The 18438-nt window shown below is 45.3% G+C and overlaps 1 protein-coding gene across 1 annotated transcript in view; it reads right to left on the bottom strand.

The window, feature by feature from the left end:
- DSCAM (DS cell adhesion molecule) overlaps nt 1-18438 on the bottom strand; it is a 643763-nt gene that overhangs the window by 141101 nt on the left and 484224 nt on the right. Inside the window, exons 12-13 of the mRNA XM_077765486.1 lie at nt 1849-2045; nt 729-825 (exon numbers count right to left, since the gene is read on the bottom strand). Coding sequence (XP_077621612.1) covers nt 729-825; nt 1849-2045 — 294 coding nt within the window. The remainder of the gene's footprint in view (nt 1-728; nt 826-1848; nt 2046-18438) is intronic.

Below are 18438 nucleotides of genomic sequence, written 5' to 3'. Positions count from 1 at the left end.
GCAGGGCCCCCCCCCCCCAGCCCCCACGCTCCGGTGGAATGTGTGTGATATCCCTTGGACACTCCCGGCCTCCCAAGAACAAAGGAAAGGGGTCTGGGGTTCTGAAAAATTAAATTCCCTTACTGCCTACAGCCCATTGACAAGTCCTTGAAACTGGCAGTGACCTTCCTCTAGGAGCTCAGTTGCCTCGATGATGACACTTTGCTGGGGGCAAAAGAGAATCTTGCCTTAACATTATCCCAACCCAAAGGAGTTGAAAACTTATGTCCACATAAAAACCTGCCAGCATTGTTTATAGCATAAGTCTACTTTCCTTTATCTCAACTGCCCCAAGATCTATGCTGACAATCCTACTCCAAGCTTAAGGCCCCTGATATACATCTGAACGGTCTCGTGACTGAGGCTTTATTAAACGGTAATGGTGTTTCCCTAGCAACAGCTAGCCCCTCAGGGTCCTGGAAACCTCACATCCAAAATGCCTTAGAGGCTTACTCCATCCCTGACCCCCTCCCAACCCTCAGGTTGAGTTGCCCGTCAGGACTCTAGTGCAGCTCTTCCCGCCCACGGGTCCTGTCCCCGTGCTTTAATAAAATCACCATATTGCACCAAAGATGTCTTCAAGGATTCTTTATTGGCCGTCAGCTCCGGGCCACCCCACCATCACCCCTAAACCTCATCACCTACTGTTCTAAAAGCCACATTTCCCCCCAATTTGGTCTCCTTCCTACCTTGCACTGTGAGCTGAATTATTCCACGGTCCTCCCCATAAGAATTGATAGCATGACAGGAGAAGAAGCCAGAATCTTCTCTAACAGTTGGCAAAATCTATGTGTAAAGCAGAAAGAAATCTATCTTATCCAGCAGCATGGAGTAAGAACAAGTAAAAGGGCTTTTGTACGTAAATCTCTCCATTCCTACCCTTCCTATCCCCAGCACGCGCACGCGCACATGCGTGCACACACACACACACACACACACACACATCCCTGAGAGCAAATTATTTCAGTGCATTGTAACGGTGTAGATAGACAGGTTCGACATACGTATCAATGTCATCTTGCGCTCATTAAATTGGATGTGTAATTTATGTAGGATGCCATGGTCAAGTTGATATATATTCCACACATATATGTATTTTTTTCTCCTGGTGTGTGTTTAGAGTATCCAGAGTGCCTAAAGAAGCAGATCTATAAATCCTGCAGTAAATTCTTGGTCCTACAGGACCCTCATTAGACGTACCTCTAGGAGGACTCCGGGATTGGATCTCTGAGTGAATTGATATCAGTGTTTCAAACACAGGACTGGTTTTCTTTTCCTATGTGTGGGCCTACAGCATCATTTCCCCCCTACTAAAAACACCACTCAATTAACTACCAATAGTACTAAGAAATCTAAGAAACTATAATACTTTTTTCTAGTTTTTGTGATCCTGTTTGAAAGACAGAAGCTTTTATGTTGAATTTTTCCAAGAGAAGCGAACCATTTTTCCTTAGAAAACCCATCCGATTTTTTTCCTTTTTACAGGATGTTAAAACACGTGCACAGCATAGGATGCCATTTTTCTGGGATTAACTATCATCGAGAGACCCGATTCCTACCATTTTTTGGGGTTTTTACTACCGGTGGGTTTCCTGCCATGTTCCTCAGAATTCTATTCTTAACAACACTTAAGGTAAGGCACTGTTTTTGCAGGCTGTTCAGGAATCTTGCTGTAAGAAGCGGGAGAGAAATGGTAGTCCTGAAAGATTATCTGTGGTGTATCACCCACATGCCCCCACTTAGGTGAAAGGACAGGACTATTCTGCAGAGGAAGTTAGATGCTGACCTACTGTGTTTGCCGTGTTTTACCTGCAGCGTTGAGATCACTTCCTCTCCCACCTCCTTGGTGGACACAAGGTAACGGGCCATCTCGGGGTTAATGATACGGTCCTCCTTCTCCCAGCGGACGATGATGGGCTTCTCGCCATGGGCTGCACAGCTCATTTCCTTCTTTTGACCCTGAGTGGCCAGGGTCGTATTTGGATAGGACGTTATCATCGCAGGAACTGAAAATCCAAGAAGGACACGACTTACTTGGCAAAGCAGGATTCTTAATTTCCCAGCACAACACTCAGCTCAATCATGCTTAAAGAGGTGTTTCTTTGCAGGGTACATCTGGGGGGCTCTGTCAGTTAAGTGTCCAACTCGGTTTTGGCTCAGGTCACAATCTCACGGTATTGTGAGTTCAAGCCCCGCGTTGGGCTCTGCGCTGATGGGGGGAGCCTCCTTGGGATTTTCTCTCTCTCTTCCTCTCTCTCTCTGCCCCTCCCCAACTCACATGGACTTTCTCTCTCTCAAAATAAATAAACCTTTTTTAAAAAGAGGTGCTTCTTTGAAATAAAATGTATTCAAGAAATCACTGAGCACGAATCATGAACAGAAAAGAGGCAAGGTGTGTAATTTCATATTCAGGGGTCGCTGCTTTCTTCCAAGCCCACCGAGGGCACATGTATGTCAAGGAACATAGCCCGTGTCCCCTAGGTCACACAGAAAGACAATTTTACTCGCCGAATAGATAGGAGAGGGGTCTTTCAGTAAGTTACAGTTTCTAACTATCATTTTCAACTATGGAACTCTGAAACCTTATTGAGCAACTTAGGTTAGGGTCCAGATTGCTGCTGACCCGTCCTCAAAGTGACTTCTAGATATACCCACAGTTGGTACACACCGTCAGAGTCACCTGGAGGCCTCAGACCCACTTTTCTCTCATAACATACGGCCGGCAATCTCATCCCCGATTCACCAAGAAAACAGAAAGCTCTCCTTGTGAAACTTCTCAAGTTCCCTCTCTCCCACCTCAAAATTAATCTAAAGACTTCCATTCTCGGCAATATGCTGGGTGATGTAGGACCTTGCTCCCATTCCATACACTGCTTAGAAATGCAGGGAGGCACCAGACATGCATCCTTTTCAAGCACACTAAGCTCCTAAGAAAGTGAGAGAAATCCCAGGAGCCAGAAGCAGAAGTGGATGTTGAAAGGCCAGCGGTATTATGATGTTGGAGGCAGGGAGTTGAAAGTGGGACCTTCAAACCAGGCTCCTTAAAGGGCTCTACCTTCAGAGCAAGTACCTACAACAAGGACAACCAGATCCACGTGGAGAGGGGAGAAGCCACCTGCCTTAGCTTATGTTACAGATGAATTAAAAAAGTCTCCCCAGAGAATCCATAGCTGGTCCGACTCTGCGTAGGCTTGGGGTTGAATTCATGCTGAAGGGTCTACACGCTGGTGTTCCTACTTTGGCCACAGTCCAAATGTCCTAGCAAAAGAAACACAACGCATACCCCAGCAGGAGGCACACTCCCTCCACGCTCATTGGGATTCTTCCAGGTGAACCGAATGCATCCTCACAAACCCAGAGCATAGAGCACATGAGGAAACAATGTGCTGTAACCGAGCATCAGCCCAAATGCTCCTGATGCTGGAATGATCAGATGCAGACTATAAAGTGATGAGGCACAAGATATTTAGAGATTCTTTTAAAAACACGAGAAGGGAATAAGATACTCTCAAAATGGACCAGGAGGACCTGAAAAATAACCAGAATATGTACGTATTTTTGCCTCATTTCCACCATCATGGGAAGAAAGACCCATCCTTGTTTATAAGGTCAAGCTCACACTTGGGTCCTTTATTGGCCAAGTAAAGCCCTCCAGTGCTCCCTGGGCAGTTGACCAGAGAGACATCGTGCCTTCTTCTAGGGCTGGCCTGTGCTGGGTCCCGTCTTCCCCCACGGCATACCAGAGTGGACTGAGACATACCACAGTGAGTAAGAAATCTACCGGCTCTGTAGCCTGGACACCGACAGGAGAACCCACACTTTGAGGTTTCTCTACAGTCAGCAGGTGCACAGCAGAGATAAGGAGACGTGGGGTGGACAGACTAACTGAAGGCAGCAGCACCGTGGGCCCCACATTTCATCCACAGTGGTGGTGAGATCCTCCTTCCAGCACAACTGGGGGGCAGCCAGACTGGTGCAGGAGCCCAAGCCTTCAGTCCTGACCGCTCACTTCCTCTAGCCACGTCAAGAAAAAATTTAACCTTTACCAACAGCTTTTGCGAGGTCTTATTTACATGACATAATATTCACTTGTTTTAAGTGTACAGGCAAATGGGCTTGGCCATTGTATTAGTTTTCTAGGAGCGCTATAACAAATCACCATGAGCTGGGTGGTTTCCAGCAACAGAAACCTGTTCTCTCATAGTTCTGAAGGACAGTCCAAAATCAAGGTGAAGGCAGAGCCACGCTCCATCCGAACTTCTAGGAAAGACTCTTTACCTGGCTTTTCTGGCTTCTGGTGGCCCTGATGCTCCTTGGCTTGTGGCTATAATGCTCCTCTCTCTGCCTGCACCTCACATCATGCTCTTCCTTAAGTTTCCCTGTGTCTTCATGTGGATTTCTTATTAGGACACCAGTCATTGGATTTAGGACCCACCATCATGCAGTACGACTTCATCTTAACTAATTATATCTTCAAAGACCTCATTTCCACACGAATTCATATTATGAGGTTCAGGTAGGCATGAGTTTTTGGGGGGATCCATACACATATGTTTGTATTATCCAACACACACACACACACACACACACACACAATTACAACCCAACAGAAGTACATACAGTTGTATAATTATCACCACATCAAATTTTGTTTCATTCTTTTTTCAAAGAAAGTCATGTTGATAAGTTTATTTTTGAGAGAGAAAGGGAGAGAGAGAGAATGGGAGGTGGCAGAGAGAGAGGGAGAAGAGAATCCCAAGCAGACTCCATGCTGTCAGCACAGAGCCTGAGGTGGAGCTCTATCTCATAACTGTGAGATCATGACCTGAGCTGAAATCAAGAGTCAGATGCTTAGCTGACTGAGGCATCCAGAGGCCCTGACAATATCAAATTTTAGAGCATTTACAGTATCTGAAAAGGATATCCCTGCCCATTTATAGTACTTTCTCACTCCCTATCCCAGGTAACCACCAACGGACATCCTGTCCTTCTAGATCTGCCTTTTCTGGACATTTGCTACAAATGGGATCCCACAGTGGGTATTCTTTTGTGTCTAACTTTCTGGCTTTTTTTTTTCACTGAGCATGTTTTCTAGGTTCAACCACAGTATAGCATGTATCAGCACTTTTTCTTTTTTGTCGCTGAATAATACTGCATTGCATGGGATTAACACATTTTGTTTATTCATTCACAGTTGACGCACATTGGAATCATTTCCATTTTTGGGATATTGTAAATAATGCTGCTACCAACATTTACATGAAGGTTCTCCCATGGCCCTATGGTTTCACGTTTCCCAGGTCGATCCCTAGTAAAGAAACCCCTGTGTCACATGGAAATTATACGTTTAACATTTTGAGAAACTGCCACGCTGTCATCCCAAATGGCTTCACCATTTTTACAATCTCTGTGTCAAAAGACAGAGCACAGAATAGGAAGCCAGGTAGTGGTTAGGATTCAGAATTTCTGGTCAAGGACGGGAATGTTCCCCTTGAACCATATGCAGGGTAAAGCTGTAGGTGAGCTCCAGCTTCAGGCTCACCGACTATAGAAACCCCAATGCCAACACAACGCTGCCACTGCAGAGGAGATGAGGGTGGTGAGGAAGGTTCCAGGAGAGGAAACTTCCCTGAGGTCAGGCCTGTGCAGCAGCATGAGAAGGGGCCACTGAGCTGTGAGCCTGGGACAACAGATGGGGACATTTTCAACATATTCCAATTCCTCACCCCACTGGGGGGAAGGGACTAAAGCCCTAATCCTAAAGGGATGAAAGGAAGTTCACCAGCCCCATTAGCTGGTCCAGATAGTCACCAACTAAGGGGCCCTCCCCAGACAGGGGTCTGAATGTGCACTCCATTGGGAAGGGTCAAGGGGAGACATGGTGCTCCTCTCCAAGGGTGTCCTCCAAGGGGGAGGCTCTAGGGGAAGCAAGGTGGACCACTCCCCCTCATCTGACATTCCGCCTGCAACTTTGCACCATCCTTTGTCAAGGGTTTGAAGGCTACAGAAAACCTCTGCATAGAAGGCATAGAACTTGGACATATGGTGTGTAGAAGGGCAGCTGAAAGGGAAAACTCCCACCCTGACCAAGGGGGAAGCAGACAGGTGCACTGAATACTTGTGCCCGGGGCAGTGCGGGGCACCTCTGCTTTCTTGCATGGAGCCTTGTGTGTGATCCCACCCTGCCCAGTGCACTGGGATGCACGCTCATTATGGTGCAGGGGACCACTTTCCAGAACACAGTTACAGGGAGAGGCCAGACCAGCCTGTGAGGCTCTTCCGATATGTCTCCTTATCACCTTCCCTTTAAACACAGAGTGAGAATTTCCTTCAGAGTGGCACCGTTTCAGCAAACCTCAACCACAGGAAATACATTTATGGGGAAAAGGAAGCATTCATAAATGGTGTCCAAGAACCTCCAAATAGCCCTAAAATATCTGTAAAATACAAACATTGTAGTAGTAGGAGAAGCTAGATACCCTTCCAAAGTCTCTTCATGTTCATCTGCAGGACAGAGAAATATGGTTAAGTTACTTTCCTGCCTACAGCAGATTAACACCCACCCTGGAGAGATCAGCTGGCTATTCTCTGGGTGGGACCACAAAGAAAAGCAGAACTACCCACAAGCCAACATGAAAGAGGTTGGCAGAATGACACAGATCTCGAGATCATGGTGGCCAGGACCACGTGGGGCCAGCAAACACAGTGTCTCTCTTCTGCACAGCCTGCAATCAGCATTTCCCTATACCAAGGAGATCATCATCACATCATCATAGATTTTCAAATGATGATCCTCAACCATTGAGAAAATGTTAAACTGGCCTGGTGCATTTTGTTTAATAAGAGATAGAATTATTTTAAGTACTTGAGAAGATTTCTTTCCAAAATGGTTAATAAAAACATTTTAAGTGTCCAAGAGGGTAGGAGAAGTCAGTGGTGTGGACATTTTATTCATGCAAAGGCATGAGATGAACTCAACATCTCTCTATAAGCATCCCTTGATGTCTTCCCTTAAAAATATGCCAGGAAGGAAGGTTGTAGTAGCACTCAAATGCAGTTGAGTTTTCAGTTTAAAAAAATATGTTTTAAGGAGCCAAATTATTTGAGAATCTCCCAAGAAGCTTTCTTTTCCTCCAACACTCAATCTTTTTGTTAAATATAGTTTATTGTCAAGTTGGTTTCCATATAACACCCAGTGCTCATCCCCACAAGTGCCCCCCTCCATGCCCATCTCCCCCCTCCCCCCCATCCCCATCAGCCCTCAGTTTGTTCTCAGTATTCAAGAGTCTCTCATGGTTTGCCTCCCTCCCTCTCCTTAACTATTTTTTCCCCTTCCCCTCCCCCATGGTCTTCTGTTAGGTTTCTCCTGTTCCACATATGAACACTCAATCTTTTAAAGACAGGGATTGGTTGCCTATTGTAAGATTCATTGGATAAAATTGAGGGCAAAAAATGTGGATGGAAATAGGAAAAATGGTTCAAATATCCAAGATCAGGACAGTCTCTGTTATGCCTAACCCATAATTAACAACTCGTTGCTTAAGAAGACACCTAGGTAACAAAATATTCGTTTTCACTTGGATGTATGTTGGTGTGTGGATTTACTTGGGGTCTAAAGCACGGGGTCACTCTGCTGCTCTGCCCCAACTAGGCCTGTGACAACCATCGCGGACCTCACTCTAACTGATGTTGAACAATGTGGGTATCTGGGGTGAGGGACTGAGGCCAAGGTGTAAAGGTGGGCATGTGTATAATGCTGACTGGTGGCTTCTGCATTTTAAGCCCAATGCTGGGTGGAGACCTCACTGGTAATGCCCAGGGCTTCAGGGATTTGGGGTCCTGGGTGGGCTTGTCTGGCATCTCAAGCAGACACTGGTGGATTTGTGTCACACCAACGGACAGTGGGACTTAGGAGGTAATGAGTCAGTGCCTGTCCACTTTTATAGATGCTACACCATCAGGCTCTGTTTACTGCTTTGTGGATTGTCTGGATTTAAGAAAGGGACGGAGAAAAAGTTAATGACAAAGATGAAATGTCTGAAGCGATTACATTTTACATAGCGCCAGATATTGAGAAACTATTCTTTCCAGGATGCAAATTCAGCAAAGAAGTCTGATCCAGCAAACAATTCACTCACATCGTTGACAAATGAATGACACTTCCCGATAAGTCTTCCTGTTTCACTTCTGTCTTCCTTGTTACTACAAATGAAAGCGCCAATAACCTTTGTGCTGGAGGGACACTGGTTCAGTAGGGGCAGCCATGTGGTGGCTACAGACACAAGAGTTCACAGAAGGGCTGTTAAGTATTTTAGGAGAAGGAATTGGCTCTATGGAATTGATGAGGCTGATATGGCCTATTTTATTATTATTTGTACAATTTTTGGGGGAGATCCAGTGGTTAAACATTTCCTAGCATACTGTTGGATGTATGCAGAAAAACTTTCAGACCAGAAATAGCGTAATATCAGCAGCCAAAATGGACAGGTGGTTGTTGGGGGGAAATTCTTCCATGTGGGGTGGGGTGGGGGAGGCTTGTATGAAAGCAACACTCCTAACCCCTCCCCCAAATGGAGGGGCAATGACTAACCTGATTTGAGGGTTGGGGAGGAACTGACAAGTGTGACCCAGTCCCTTCCAGATATCTATTGGCATAGGGCACATGTTCTGATCTACAAACTTCCTGTAGTGAAAGAAGATGTGCGCAAGTAAGAGCTGTGTGTCTCCAGCCTGGGCAGATACTGGGTAAGTCTCCCTAATTCTAGAATGTAGCATCTGCAACACACATCTTCCAGAAAGGTAGTATTCAACCACCCTACTTCTGTGTCTATCTCTTGCTTAATTCTGAACTCAGGGGTATTATTTTTGGGGCCCTCTTAAAATCTGACAGCAGGTATGGACTGTTGACTGAGCAGAAATTTCCAGTTACCTCTAGAAGCACAGGGGTTCTTCTTTACCCAGTTTTTAACGAGACATTATTAAAAATATATCCAAATACAAGAATGTATTTCCAAGTTTTTCTGGTAGTTGGGTGTTGCCAGCTGAAGGCAATGATGCCTCTAGGTCTCCTGCGAGACGAGCTCCCTCTAGGCTTTTCCTGTTTCCTCTTGTACCAGCTTGATGTCAGGGTCTGATACCTTGAGTTCCAGCTCTCATCTTGGACCTTGAGATGGCTCTGGAGATGGGAGCCAGGGTCCTTGATGACACCAAGAAACTGTCATGGCCAAGCCGGCCTGCCTGGCTCCAGAAAACATTTATATGAGAAAGAAGTAAACTGTTATGTTTATTTATTATTGTTTGGGGTTTTTCTATAATAGGAGATTAAGAATTGTTTTGCACTGACCTTAATCGTAGGTCTTGGCTCTTTAGAATGTGGCAGATGTTCTATACTGAAAAAAACAATTTCTTTATTAAAAAAATTTTAGAGAGAAAGAGGGAGCAAATGAGTGGGCAGAGGGGTAGAGGGGAAGAGAGAGAGAGAGGGAGAGAGAGAGAGAGAGAGAGAGAGAGAGAGAGACTGTTGAGAAGGCTTCATGCTCAGTGCAGAGCCTGATACAGGGCTCAATCCGACACCCCTGGGATCATGACCTGACCCGAAATCAAGAGTCTGCCAACTGAGAGATCCACCCAGGCAGCCCCCTAAAAACAATTTCTGTTGTATGGCTTTGCAGAGAAAGATATAATGTACAGCATGTATAGTTTCCAAAGCGATCCTCAGTTACGCAATCATGGTTATAGGATGGGTTATCATCAGCCTATGTACCACAGTCATTGCCCGAGTGTGAATCTTAGATGTGTTACTTGTTTGCTGAGTGGCCCTACGTAGTCACTTAACTACTCTGTGCCTCAATTTTGTTCTTTGTTCCGGAGAGACACTGATGGATGTGAGGATTAATGAAGTCAGCCAAGGGCAGTCAGTGCTAGATAAGCATATACTGATGGCATCCCCATGTGTCTGATGGCAAGGACTTGGGAGGTCTTCATTCAGATGAAGAATGAATGCGGACTTTTGTTTGGGGTCTGTGGTCCGCTCAGGATTTGGATATACTTCATAAAGCCTCTTTAGTAAAGACATTTTCAGTCTGGGTTCAAATCCATTAACCAAGAATTTTTTCTCACAAGGGCCAAGTTCTAATTCATGATAATTAAAAGATTCCAGGGCCACCAAAAGTGACCTTGCAAAAACTGTGAGTTGGGGCACCTGGGTGGCTTAGTCGGTTAAGCATCCGACTTTCGCTTAGGTCATGATCTCGTGGTTCGTGGGTTCGAGCCCCACGTCGGGCTCTGTGCTGACTGCCAGCTCAGAGCCTGGAGCCTGTTTCAGTCTGTGACTCCCTCTCTCTCTGACCCTCCCCTGCTCACACTGTCTCTCTCTCTCTCTCTCCTAGAAATAAATAAAATATTAAAAAACAAAACAAAACTGTGAGTAAATCTGTTGTAGGTCCAAAAAGAATATCCTGACTTCTCATTCTTCCTCTCAAAACTGGGGAATATGAATCAGAAACTGAAACTCACATATAATTTAGCTTTGAAATATGACCCCCTGGTCCCTCCAGTCAGGAGCCTGATTCCCGCAGACCCCTGAACAGAGCACAGGATGGAGAAGCTTTGGCAGCAGAGCTGGGTTCTAGAAATGAGTCCATACTAGTGCCGCACAGTGTCAGGGGTGTGTAAAGGCTATGACGGAGAGGGATCCCTGCCGGGCAGGACAAAAGTTTGTAAACTGTCAGAGAAGGAAAACAGAGAGAGTTCCCGTGGGGATATGGCAAGTGTGATCACTTCCCATATTGGGGCATTTTATCATTTCTCCTTCTCCTCCTCCTCCTCCTCTTCTTGCGAGAATGAACCAGTTCTGAAATAAGGGTTTCTGTCTTACCTTACCAGCTGCTATGCAGTAAGCAAATACTCGGTAAAGATGGCTGTTTACCCAGAATGTAAATTTCTATTACTTAAAAAAATAAACCCAGTGGAAGAACATGTTATTGCTCCCCGCGAAAAATGCAGCATTGCTTTGAGAAGTTGTTTTCTGTGCTTTCCTTTTCCTAATAAGGAAAAACTTAATTGCATTCCACATGAGAGCGATGCCTTGACAAAGCCATCTGCCTCTGGCTTGTTAATGGTTTGCCCATCTTCGTCTGCAAAAGATGTTTCTCCTTCTACTCGCATTTGCCCTTTGGAAGAGTGCCCCACCAAAACAGGTATTTTAGTTCTGGTGAATAAACTCTGTATTTGGTCACGAATGTTATCACCAGCTCATTTTTTTTTTCCTGGTCCACCCAAGTGTTTTCAGCCTTTTAAAGAAATGGTCAAAAGATTTTTTTTTTAAAAAAGGATCATTACCATGGCTTCTTGCAATGCTAATGTTTGAAGGGATGACCTTTTCACCTGTCACAGTCATGGGTGCTGAGAGATGACAACATGTCAGTGGAGCAGTGCTTTTTGCAAGGATTCCTGAAGCATAACAAATGGGTGGGATAATTTAACAGGGATTGGTACCATGCAGAGGATGTGGGCAAACGCTGCCAGCAAGGGCAAAGGAAAGCCAGACCAAGAAGGCTTTGTTCAGAGAGCATGTGCTGTGTGCTTTTCCTGCCAAATTACCCACTAAGGAAGGTACCATTTTACATCGTGATATATTGGCTTACAGATTTCTATCATACACCATGGTATCATCTAACAGCAACTCAATGTTCATGAAATCTGTGGTCTTATGGCATGAGGGAGCTTCATCTGACCTACTTTCACGCAACATAAAGATACAGGCATGTAGAGGAGCCTCTGACACTGGCCAGGAAAAGATGTGTGCGCTGAAGCCCAACTCACACTCATGGGATGTGACCTAGGTAGCTTGAAGTGGGACTGGTGGGGGAATTTACACCACAGACATTGGCAAATGCTAGAAATCAGGGCTTTCTTCCTTCCCTCCACCTCCAACAGCTTTTTCTCTTTAAAATTTTTTTAGCATTTATTTATTGTTGAGAGATAGAGACAGAGCATGGTCAGGGCAGAGAGAGAGAGAGAGGGAGACACAGAATCTGTAGCAGGCTCCAGGCTTTGAGCTGTCAGCACAGAGCCTGACATGGGGCTCAAACCCATGAGCCATGAGATCATCACCTGAGCTAAGTCAGACACTTAACCAACTGAGCCACCCAGAGGCCCCTAGATTTTTCTCTTTAATATGGACCACAAAATTGCATAGTGGATTGTGTCACTATATTGATGATTTTAAGGTGTATTCCCATAATACAGGGGCACTGAGGAGGTGGTGAGTTCACTTAAGAGCAGGAACTAGTCTTTTTTTTTTAATATATTTTTTTATTTATTTCTAGGAGAGAGAGAGAGAGAGAGAGAGACAGCGTGAGCAGGGGAGGGTCAGAGAGAGAGGGAGTCACAGACTGAAACAGGCTCCAGGCTCTGAGCTGGCTGTCAGCACAGAGCCCGACACGGGGCTCGAAACCACGAACCGCGAGATCATGACCTAANCAAAATTGCATAGTGGATTGTGTCACTATATTGATGATTTTAAGGTGTATTCCCATAATACAGGGGCACTGAGGAGGTGGTGAGTTCACTTAAGAGCAGGAACTAGTCTTTTTTTTTTAATATATTTTTTTATTTATTTCTAGGAGAGAGAGAGAGAGAGAGAGAGACAGCGTGAGCAGGGGAGGGTCAGAGAGAGAGGGAGTCACAGACTGAAACAGGCTCCAGGCTCTGAGCTGGCTGTCAGCACAGAGCCCGACACGGGGCTCGAAACCACGAACCGCGAGATCATGACCTAAGCGAAAGTCAGACGCTTAACCAACTAAGCCACCCAGGTGCCCCGAGCAGGAACTAGTCTTATTCATAACAGTAAACCCTACAAATGTGAATAGCTCATCACTGTGTGTTGACATGTAATTCGGCGAAGAGTCTATGCATATGTTGCTTTCTCAACTCAGGGATACAAGAGAGTGAACAGTTACAGTAATAAACTGCTGATATTCAAGATTAGTTCTAAACATTACCCTCTTCTTTCAATGGCACAAAACCGATTCTAATACATTTTTGTTTTTCCCCTCCCTCCTCAGCTCTGCAGAAACTAGCACTGAAAATGAAACAAAATGAAATACTGAACAGTCTAGATAATCTCTAACTAGACAACGTGCCTGTCATGATCGTCTGGTTCAATCCCTTCATTTTACAGGGAAGGAAGGAGAAAACCAGAATAGAGAAGTGGGTGTCAAAGTTTCAGGAGAGGCATCAGCCAGGATCTGAATTAAACGAGATCTACTCTAGCACCATCATTACCATCGTCAATAATGGTCCCAATGTAGAAAATGTCTAATCTTTCTGGGGACCCAGGAATCCCTATTCGGGCAGACAAGTCCTGCCTCCTGGGGGGTCCTCTCAGTGCCTCCACTCTGTTAGAACAGAGGCAGCAGAAGAGCGTGTGGTCCGAGGATGAAGCAACAAGGCTGCCCCAAAATCCAAGCTGGAAACTGAGGCAGGGACTCAAGGGTTTATGGTTGGGAGGACCAGGGTGGCAGATGTTCTAAGGCACGAACACATATTTTAAACCCACTTCTTCAAGTACATTTTTTTTTTACATCTCCCTGGCCCCCAACATTTGTCTGGGGGAAAAAAACATACGGAAAGTTGAAGAGCCACATACCCAGTGCCTGGATTCCACAATGAATATTTCATGCACAGACTTGAATCTAAATTTACTTCAGTGTTATCTCATCAGCCAATCAAAACTTACTGACTACAGAATTGTCATTATATTATTTAAAAATAGACCGGGCGAAAACATGAATCAGTGAGCATCTGGGAGATCCCAAAGGCACAAAGATGGCAGCCCTCTTCCTGAATTCTGGTGCTCAGAGTGGAGACCCGCTGCATAGGCCTCACTCTGGACTCTGCAGATGTGACTTGAGGTCTGGTGCCACTCTCACACATGTCATATTGGAGGAAGAGGTGTGAAGGGACTGGGAACGAGGCGGCTGGGCTCTAAACTCATACCATCCAGGACACGCTATGAGTGGGCAAGACCACTGGCTTCCTGGAGCCTCTTTTTTCTCATGTGGCTCCCAGGAGGGCTGCCAGGGACCAGATGCTCTCAACCTAGGCTGCATTTCAAAAGTTGGAATCACCTGAGTAGTTTTTAAAAGAGACTAGTGCCCAGGCCCTACCCCAGACCAATGGAGTCAGAGTCTCTGGGGGCTGGGGCCCAGGAATGGGTTCATTTGAAGCTCTCCAAGCGATTCTAATATACAGCCTGAGCTGCAACAACTCTACAGGGTGACCAGGGTGTGTGATAGCCCTAATTCTCCTGCACTTTCCCTCTTTCCTTCCCATTTTGTCCCCTTACCCCCTCCCCTCCTTCCTTCCTTATTTTTGTCCCCTTTTTCTTCTCTTTCTCCTTGCCTCAAATTTCCACCACCACCACCACCACCATCATCATCATCATCATCATCAACATGATCATCATCATCATCATCATAGCTAACTTGCATGCGTGCTAACTTATATCTATGTGGGGAAACTTCTCACATGCCCTGTGTGTATTTAATCAATATAACAACCTGACAGGATAGACATTCTGGCCATAGAAATGACCCAAGACCTATTTGTAAGTTCCACTGTAAGTAGATTCTAAATGATGCTATAAATATGTGTGAGAGACGTAGAAATAATGTTTTTAGCACATTCATTGGATTTAAATTTATATTAACAGATCTCAGATGTCCATGCAGATGATCCGAGAGAACCAGACACCAAACACCTATTTTGAAGTGGGGAAAAATAAAGAACAGAGTGTAAGCGAATGCTAGGATTCATTTAATATTTGGCATCTTCTCCCCTTTGCCTTTATTTATAAGCAAGGAAAAAGAGAACAAGAGGATTTATGACCACCTAACCTGGAACACATTCCCTTTGTGCCCCTATCCTACCCCTAATCCAAAGATATGTTTCAACTTGCAATCATGTTAATCTCTAACATGAACAGTTTTCTCAACCCTCCCCTCCCTGCCCTGTCTTTTCCCTTCTGGTTCTTCCTTTCTTCTTCCAGAGCCTGGGGATGCTAAGTGGGTCTAAGCCAAACCACACGGAGTTCATAATGCATCTGTGCCTCTCATTCTTTCAGATGTCCAGCCATTTTCACAAACATGACCTCATAGCAACACCCATGTTCTCAGTAAAGCAGAGACTTCTTAATCCCATTTACCCAAACCAAAATAGGATCAGGAAAGGGATGTAATAAGCCTAGAGCCACACAACTAGGAGATAAATGGAAAACTAGAAGAAGACCCTAGATCTCCTGAATCCAAGTACAAAGATTCTTTGGATCAGAGCCTGGCCCACCTCTGACTACAGGGCATGGGGCCACCAGAACATCCTTGGAAGCCCCTTGCCCTGGGACTGGGCCTACTCAGGAGAGACTCCGTGTGACATCTTTGATAGCTCCAATTCATCAGCTGCAAAATAACATGCCTCCCGTAAGCCCACTGCATATTTGAGACTGCTCAGCAGGACTGGCTACATGATTTGCAGGACCCAGAGCAAAATGAAAATGTGGGGCTCTTTGTTCAAAGAGTAGGAAACAGGTGCCATTAAAGCTCTAAAATATAAATCTTTTTCTTTATTCTGTGGTCTCTCTCTCTCTCTCTCCTCTCTCTCCTACATGTCATGAGGGTTTATATTTTCTATTTAATGTTCTATTCCCCTGGACTTGGGGCCGGGCAAATGCCAGCCCTCCCAGGCAGGAGGGCAAGGCCTGGCACTTGGCATGCAGAAGCCACTGGCTGCCAGGGTGCCCTTTCCACCAGAATGACTGCCACACCCAGGTCTCGGATGGGGGGCCCCAATGGTATTCTGAGTCCCCTTCTGAAAGCTCCTGGTGTTGCCACCTGCAGGCAGGGAGAGCATGGAGATGCTGTGGGAGCCTGATGCTTATCTTCCAACACACACTAAGGTCCCCATGCAGATGGGACCTCAGGGATTGCTGGGTGGAGAGCCTGGGACTGGCTCAGGGAGACAAAGAAAAGAGAGAGAGGTTGTGGGAGGAGGAGGATGATACTGGGGCTGAGGCTACAAGTGAACTGGGGAGTTCAAGCTCCAATCTTCCATCGGACTAAAGATGAAGTTATTAAGAATTTCAAGATGGCAGCTGAAGAACATGAAACCCCAAGCACAGGGCTCTTGAGAGCTCAGGGGTTCATGCCACTGCACTGGTCACCTCCCCAAGACGCTGGCCCTGGAAGCTGGTAAATACTCAGACTCCTAGGCAGCCACTCCTGTCACCTAGTCACCTGAAGGGGGCAGTCTCTGGGGTAAGACTTGGACATGGCCAACCACAGTCTTGAAGAAGGAACAGGGAGCCAGCAGCCTTTCTCTGTTGCCATGTGTGTATACAGGCCAAGCCCTAATGAGAAAGTGGTTAGTCTCCTTTCTATTACAATACAACCTGTCAACATTATCTTTCATTGTAATTGTGATTCCTGTCCCGGCATCACCTGGGGCCATCAAGGAACCCACAGTCACATTTCCTAACCACAGCGAACACATGTTCTCCCCAGCACACCTCACATCAAATTTACCATCTTAACCACTTTTAATTGTATAGGCGAGTGACGTTAGGTACACTCACACTGTCACAGCCATCATCCCCATCATCCATCTCCAGAACGTTTTTTCATCTTGCCAAACTGAAAGTGTGTCCCCATTAAACACTAACTCCTATTCCCTCTCTCCAAGCCCCTGACACCCATCATTCTACTTCCCATTTCTATGGACTTGACTCCTTTAGGGGCCTCATACAAGAGGAATCTTGCAGTGTTTGCTCCACTGTGACTGGCTGATCTCAGCATAAAGTAATCATGGTTCATCCATGCTGTAGTGCGTGTCAGAAAATCCTTTCTTTTATAGCCTGAGTAACATTCTATCGTGTCTGTACACCACATTTTGTTTATCCATCCATCCATCCACGGACCCTTACGTCACTTTCACCTTTCGGCCATTGCGAACAATGCTTCTATGATCACGGGTGTAGAAAGCATTATTCTTGAAACTGTCTACAGCGTTTTGCTACAGAAAATGGTTTGCAATCCCGTGTCTGCTTCTTCTCCAAGCATTCAAAGGCCGAATGGCTTTTTTCTCCCTTTGGGGTCTCTGCCTCTTAGCTTCTTCTCCATTTCCTCATCTGTAAGAACAATGAGACCTCCAGCCTCCCGAGGCTGTGATCAAGATTAATGAGATTATGTTAGTGGAACCCACTGAGTGTGTTGGAAGAAAGGCCCCGCAGAAACACAAAGTGCTATTATCACTGCTGCCGAATCAAAAATTCCTCCTGTCCAAATACTTATTGTTCATAAAAGTTTTAGCAAGTAAGGCTACCTACTGGGCAGCTCTAATCCCCATAAAGAAAATGATTTCTCCAGCCAGGAATTAATAAGTTCTCAGCACACACTAAAATATCTTTTTGGTTGGCTTATTATGCTTACATAATGAAGTTACTTTGATTATAACCATTAATCAAATCCGTGTTTCCAAGCTACAGTGGGCTTTATTTGATGTTAAACTTTAACAAGAATGGAGACATCTCTTCTTCCTAGAAGCTTTACCAGGGCCTTCTAACATGATTAAATGTGTCAAGGCAAAGACAGAAAACATTTAAGATTCATATTCTATTCACTCTGAACTCGTTTTGAGTGACATTATAGAAGAAAGTTGATTTATTTTGCACAAGTGTGAATATTAACCAAAATTATTAAAAGCACTATTTTCCTCCAATTCACATAGATATAGGCAGGCAATTTCTTCCTTTCCCTCCCACCCATGTCTGGTCATATACACAGATGTTACATTTTGCCTAACAAGACTTCCAAGTAATTAGAAAGAAGGAAAATGGTACGTAAACTTTGATTTCCTGCTGACAATGACAGTAAAAAATAAATTAAAAAATGTAACAAATTGGGCTATGCCATCATGAAAAATTGGATGAGCTATAGGATATTAATTAGAAAAAAAAATCAGCGGTATTGACTACCCCCCAAGGCGATTCCCAGTGGTCCTCGAATCCTGGTTTGCAAACAATTGTATAGCCTCTCGAACATTCTGCCAGTCTTTGTTCTGTATGAACTATAGAATCTGGCAGAAGTGGTGGTAAATCATTCCTATTAGACTTCAGCTTCCATCTTGGGCACTAGAGCATGTGTGTGTGTGTGTGTGTGTGTGTGCACGTTTGTGTGTCTGATCATTTGCTCCACGGAAGCCTGCCACTGTGTCACCAGGACATGCAGGTGGCTGGAGAGGACCATGAGGAATGTAAGTTTCTGGCCAACAGCCTATGAAGACCCCAGGCTGGCCAGCAACCCATGGGGGAAATGGATATTCCCCCCAACCCCCCCGCCCCCCCCC

Source organism: Crocuta crocuta, unplaced genomic scaffold, assembly GCF_008692635.1.
Source record: "Crocuta crocuta isolate KB4526 unplaced genomic scaffold, BGI_CrCroc_1.0 scaffold84, whole genome shotgun sequence".
Lineage (NCBI taxonomy): Eukaryota > Metazoa > Chordata > Mammalia > Carnivora > Hyaenidae > Crocuta > Crocuta crocuta.
The sequence above is the reverse complement of the archived record's forward strand: the minus strand, read 5'-3'. Positions and strand labels throughout refer to the sequence as shown.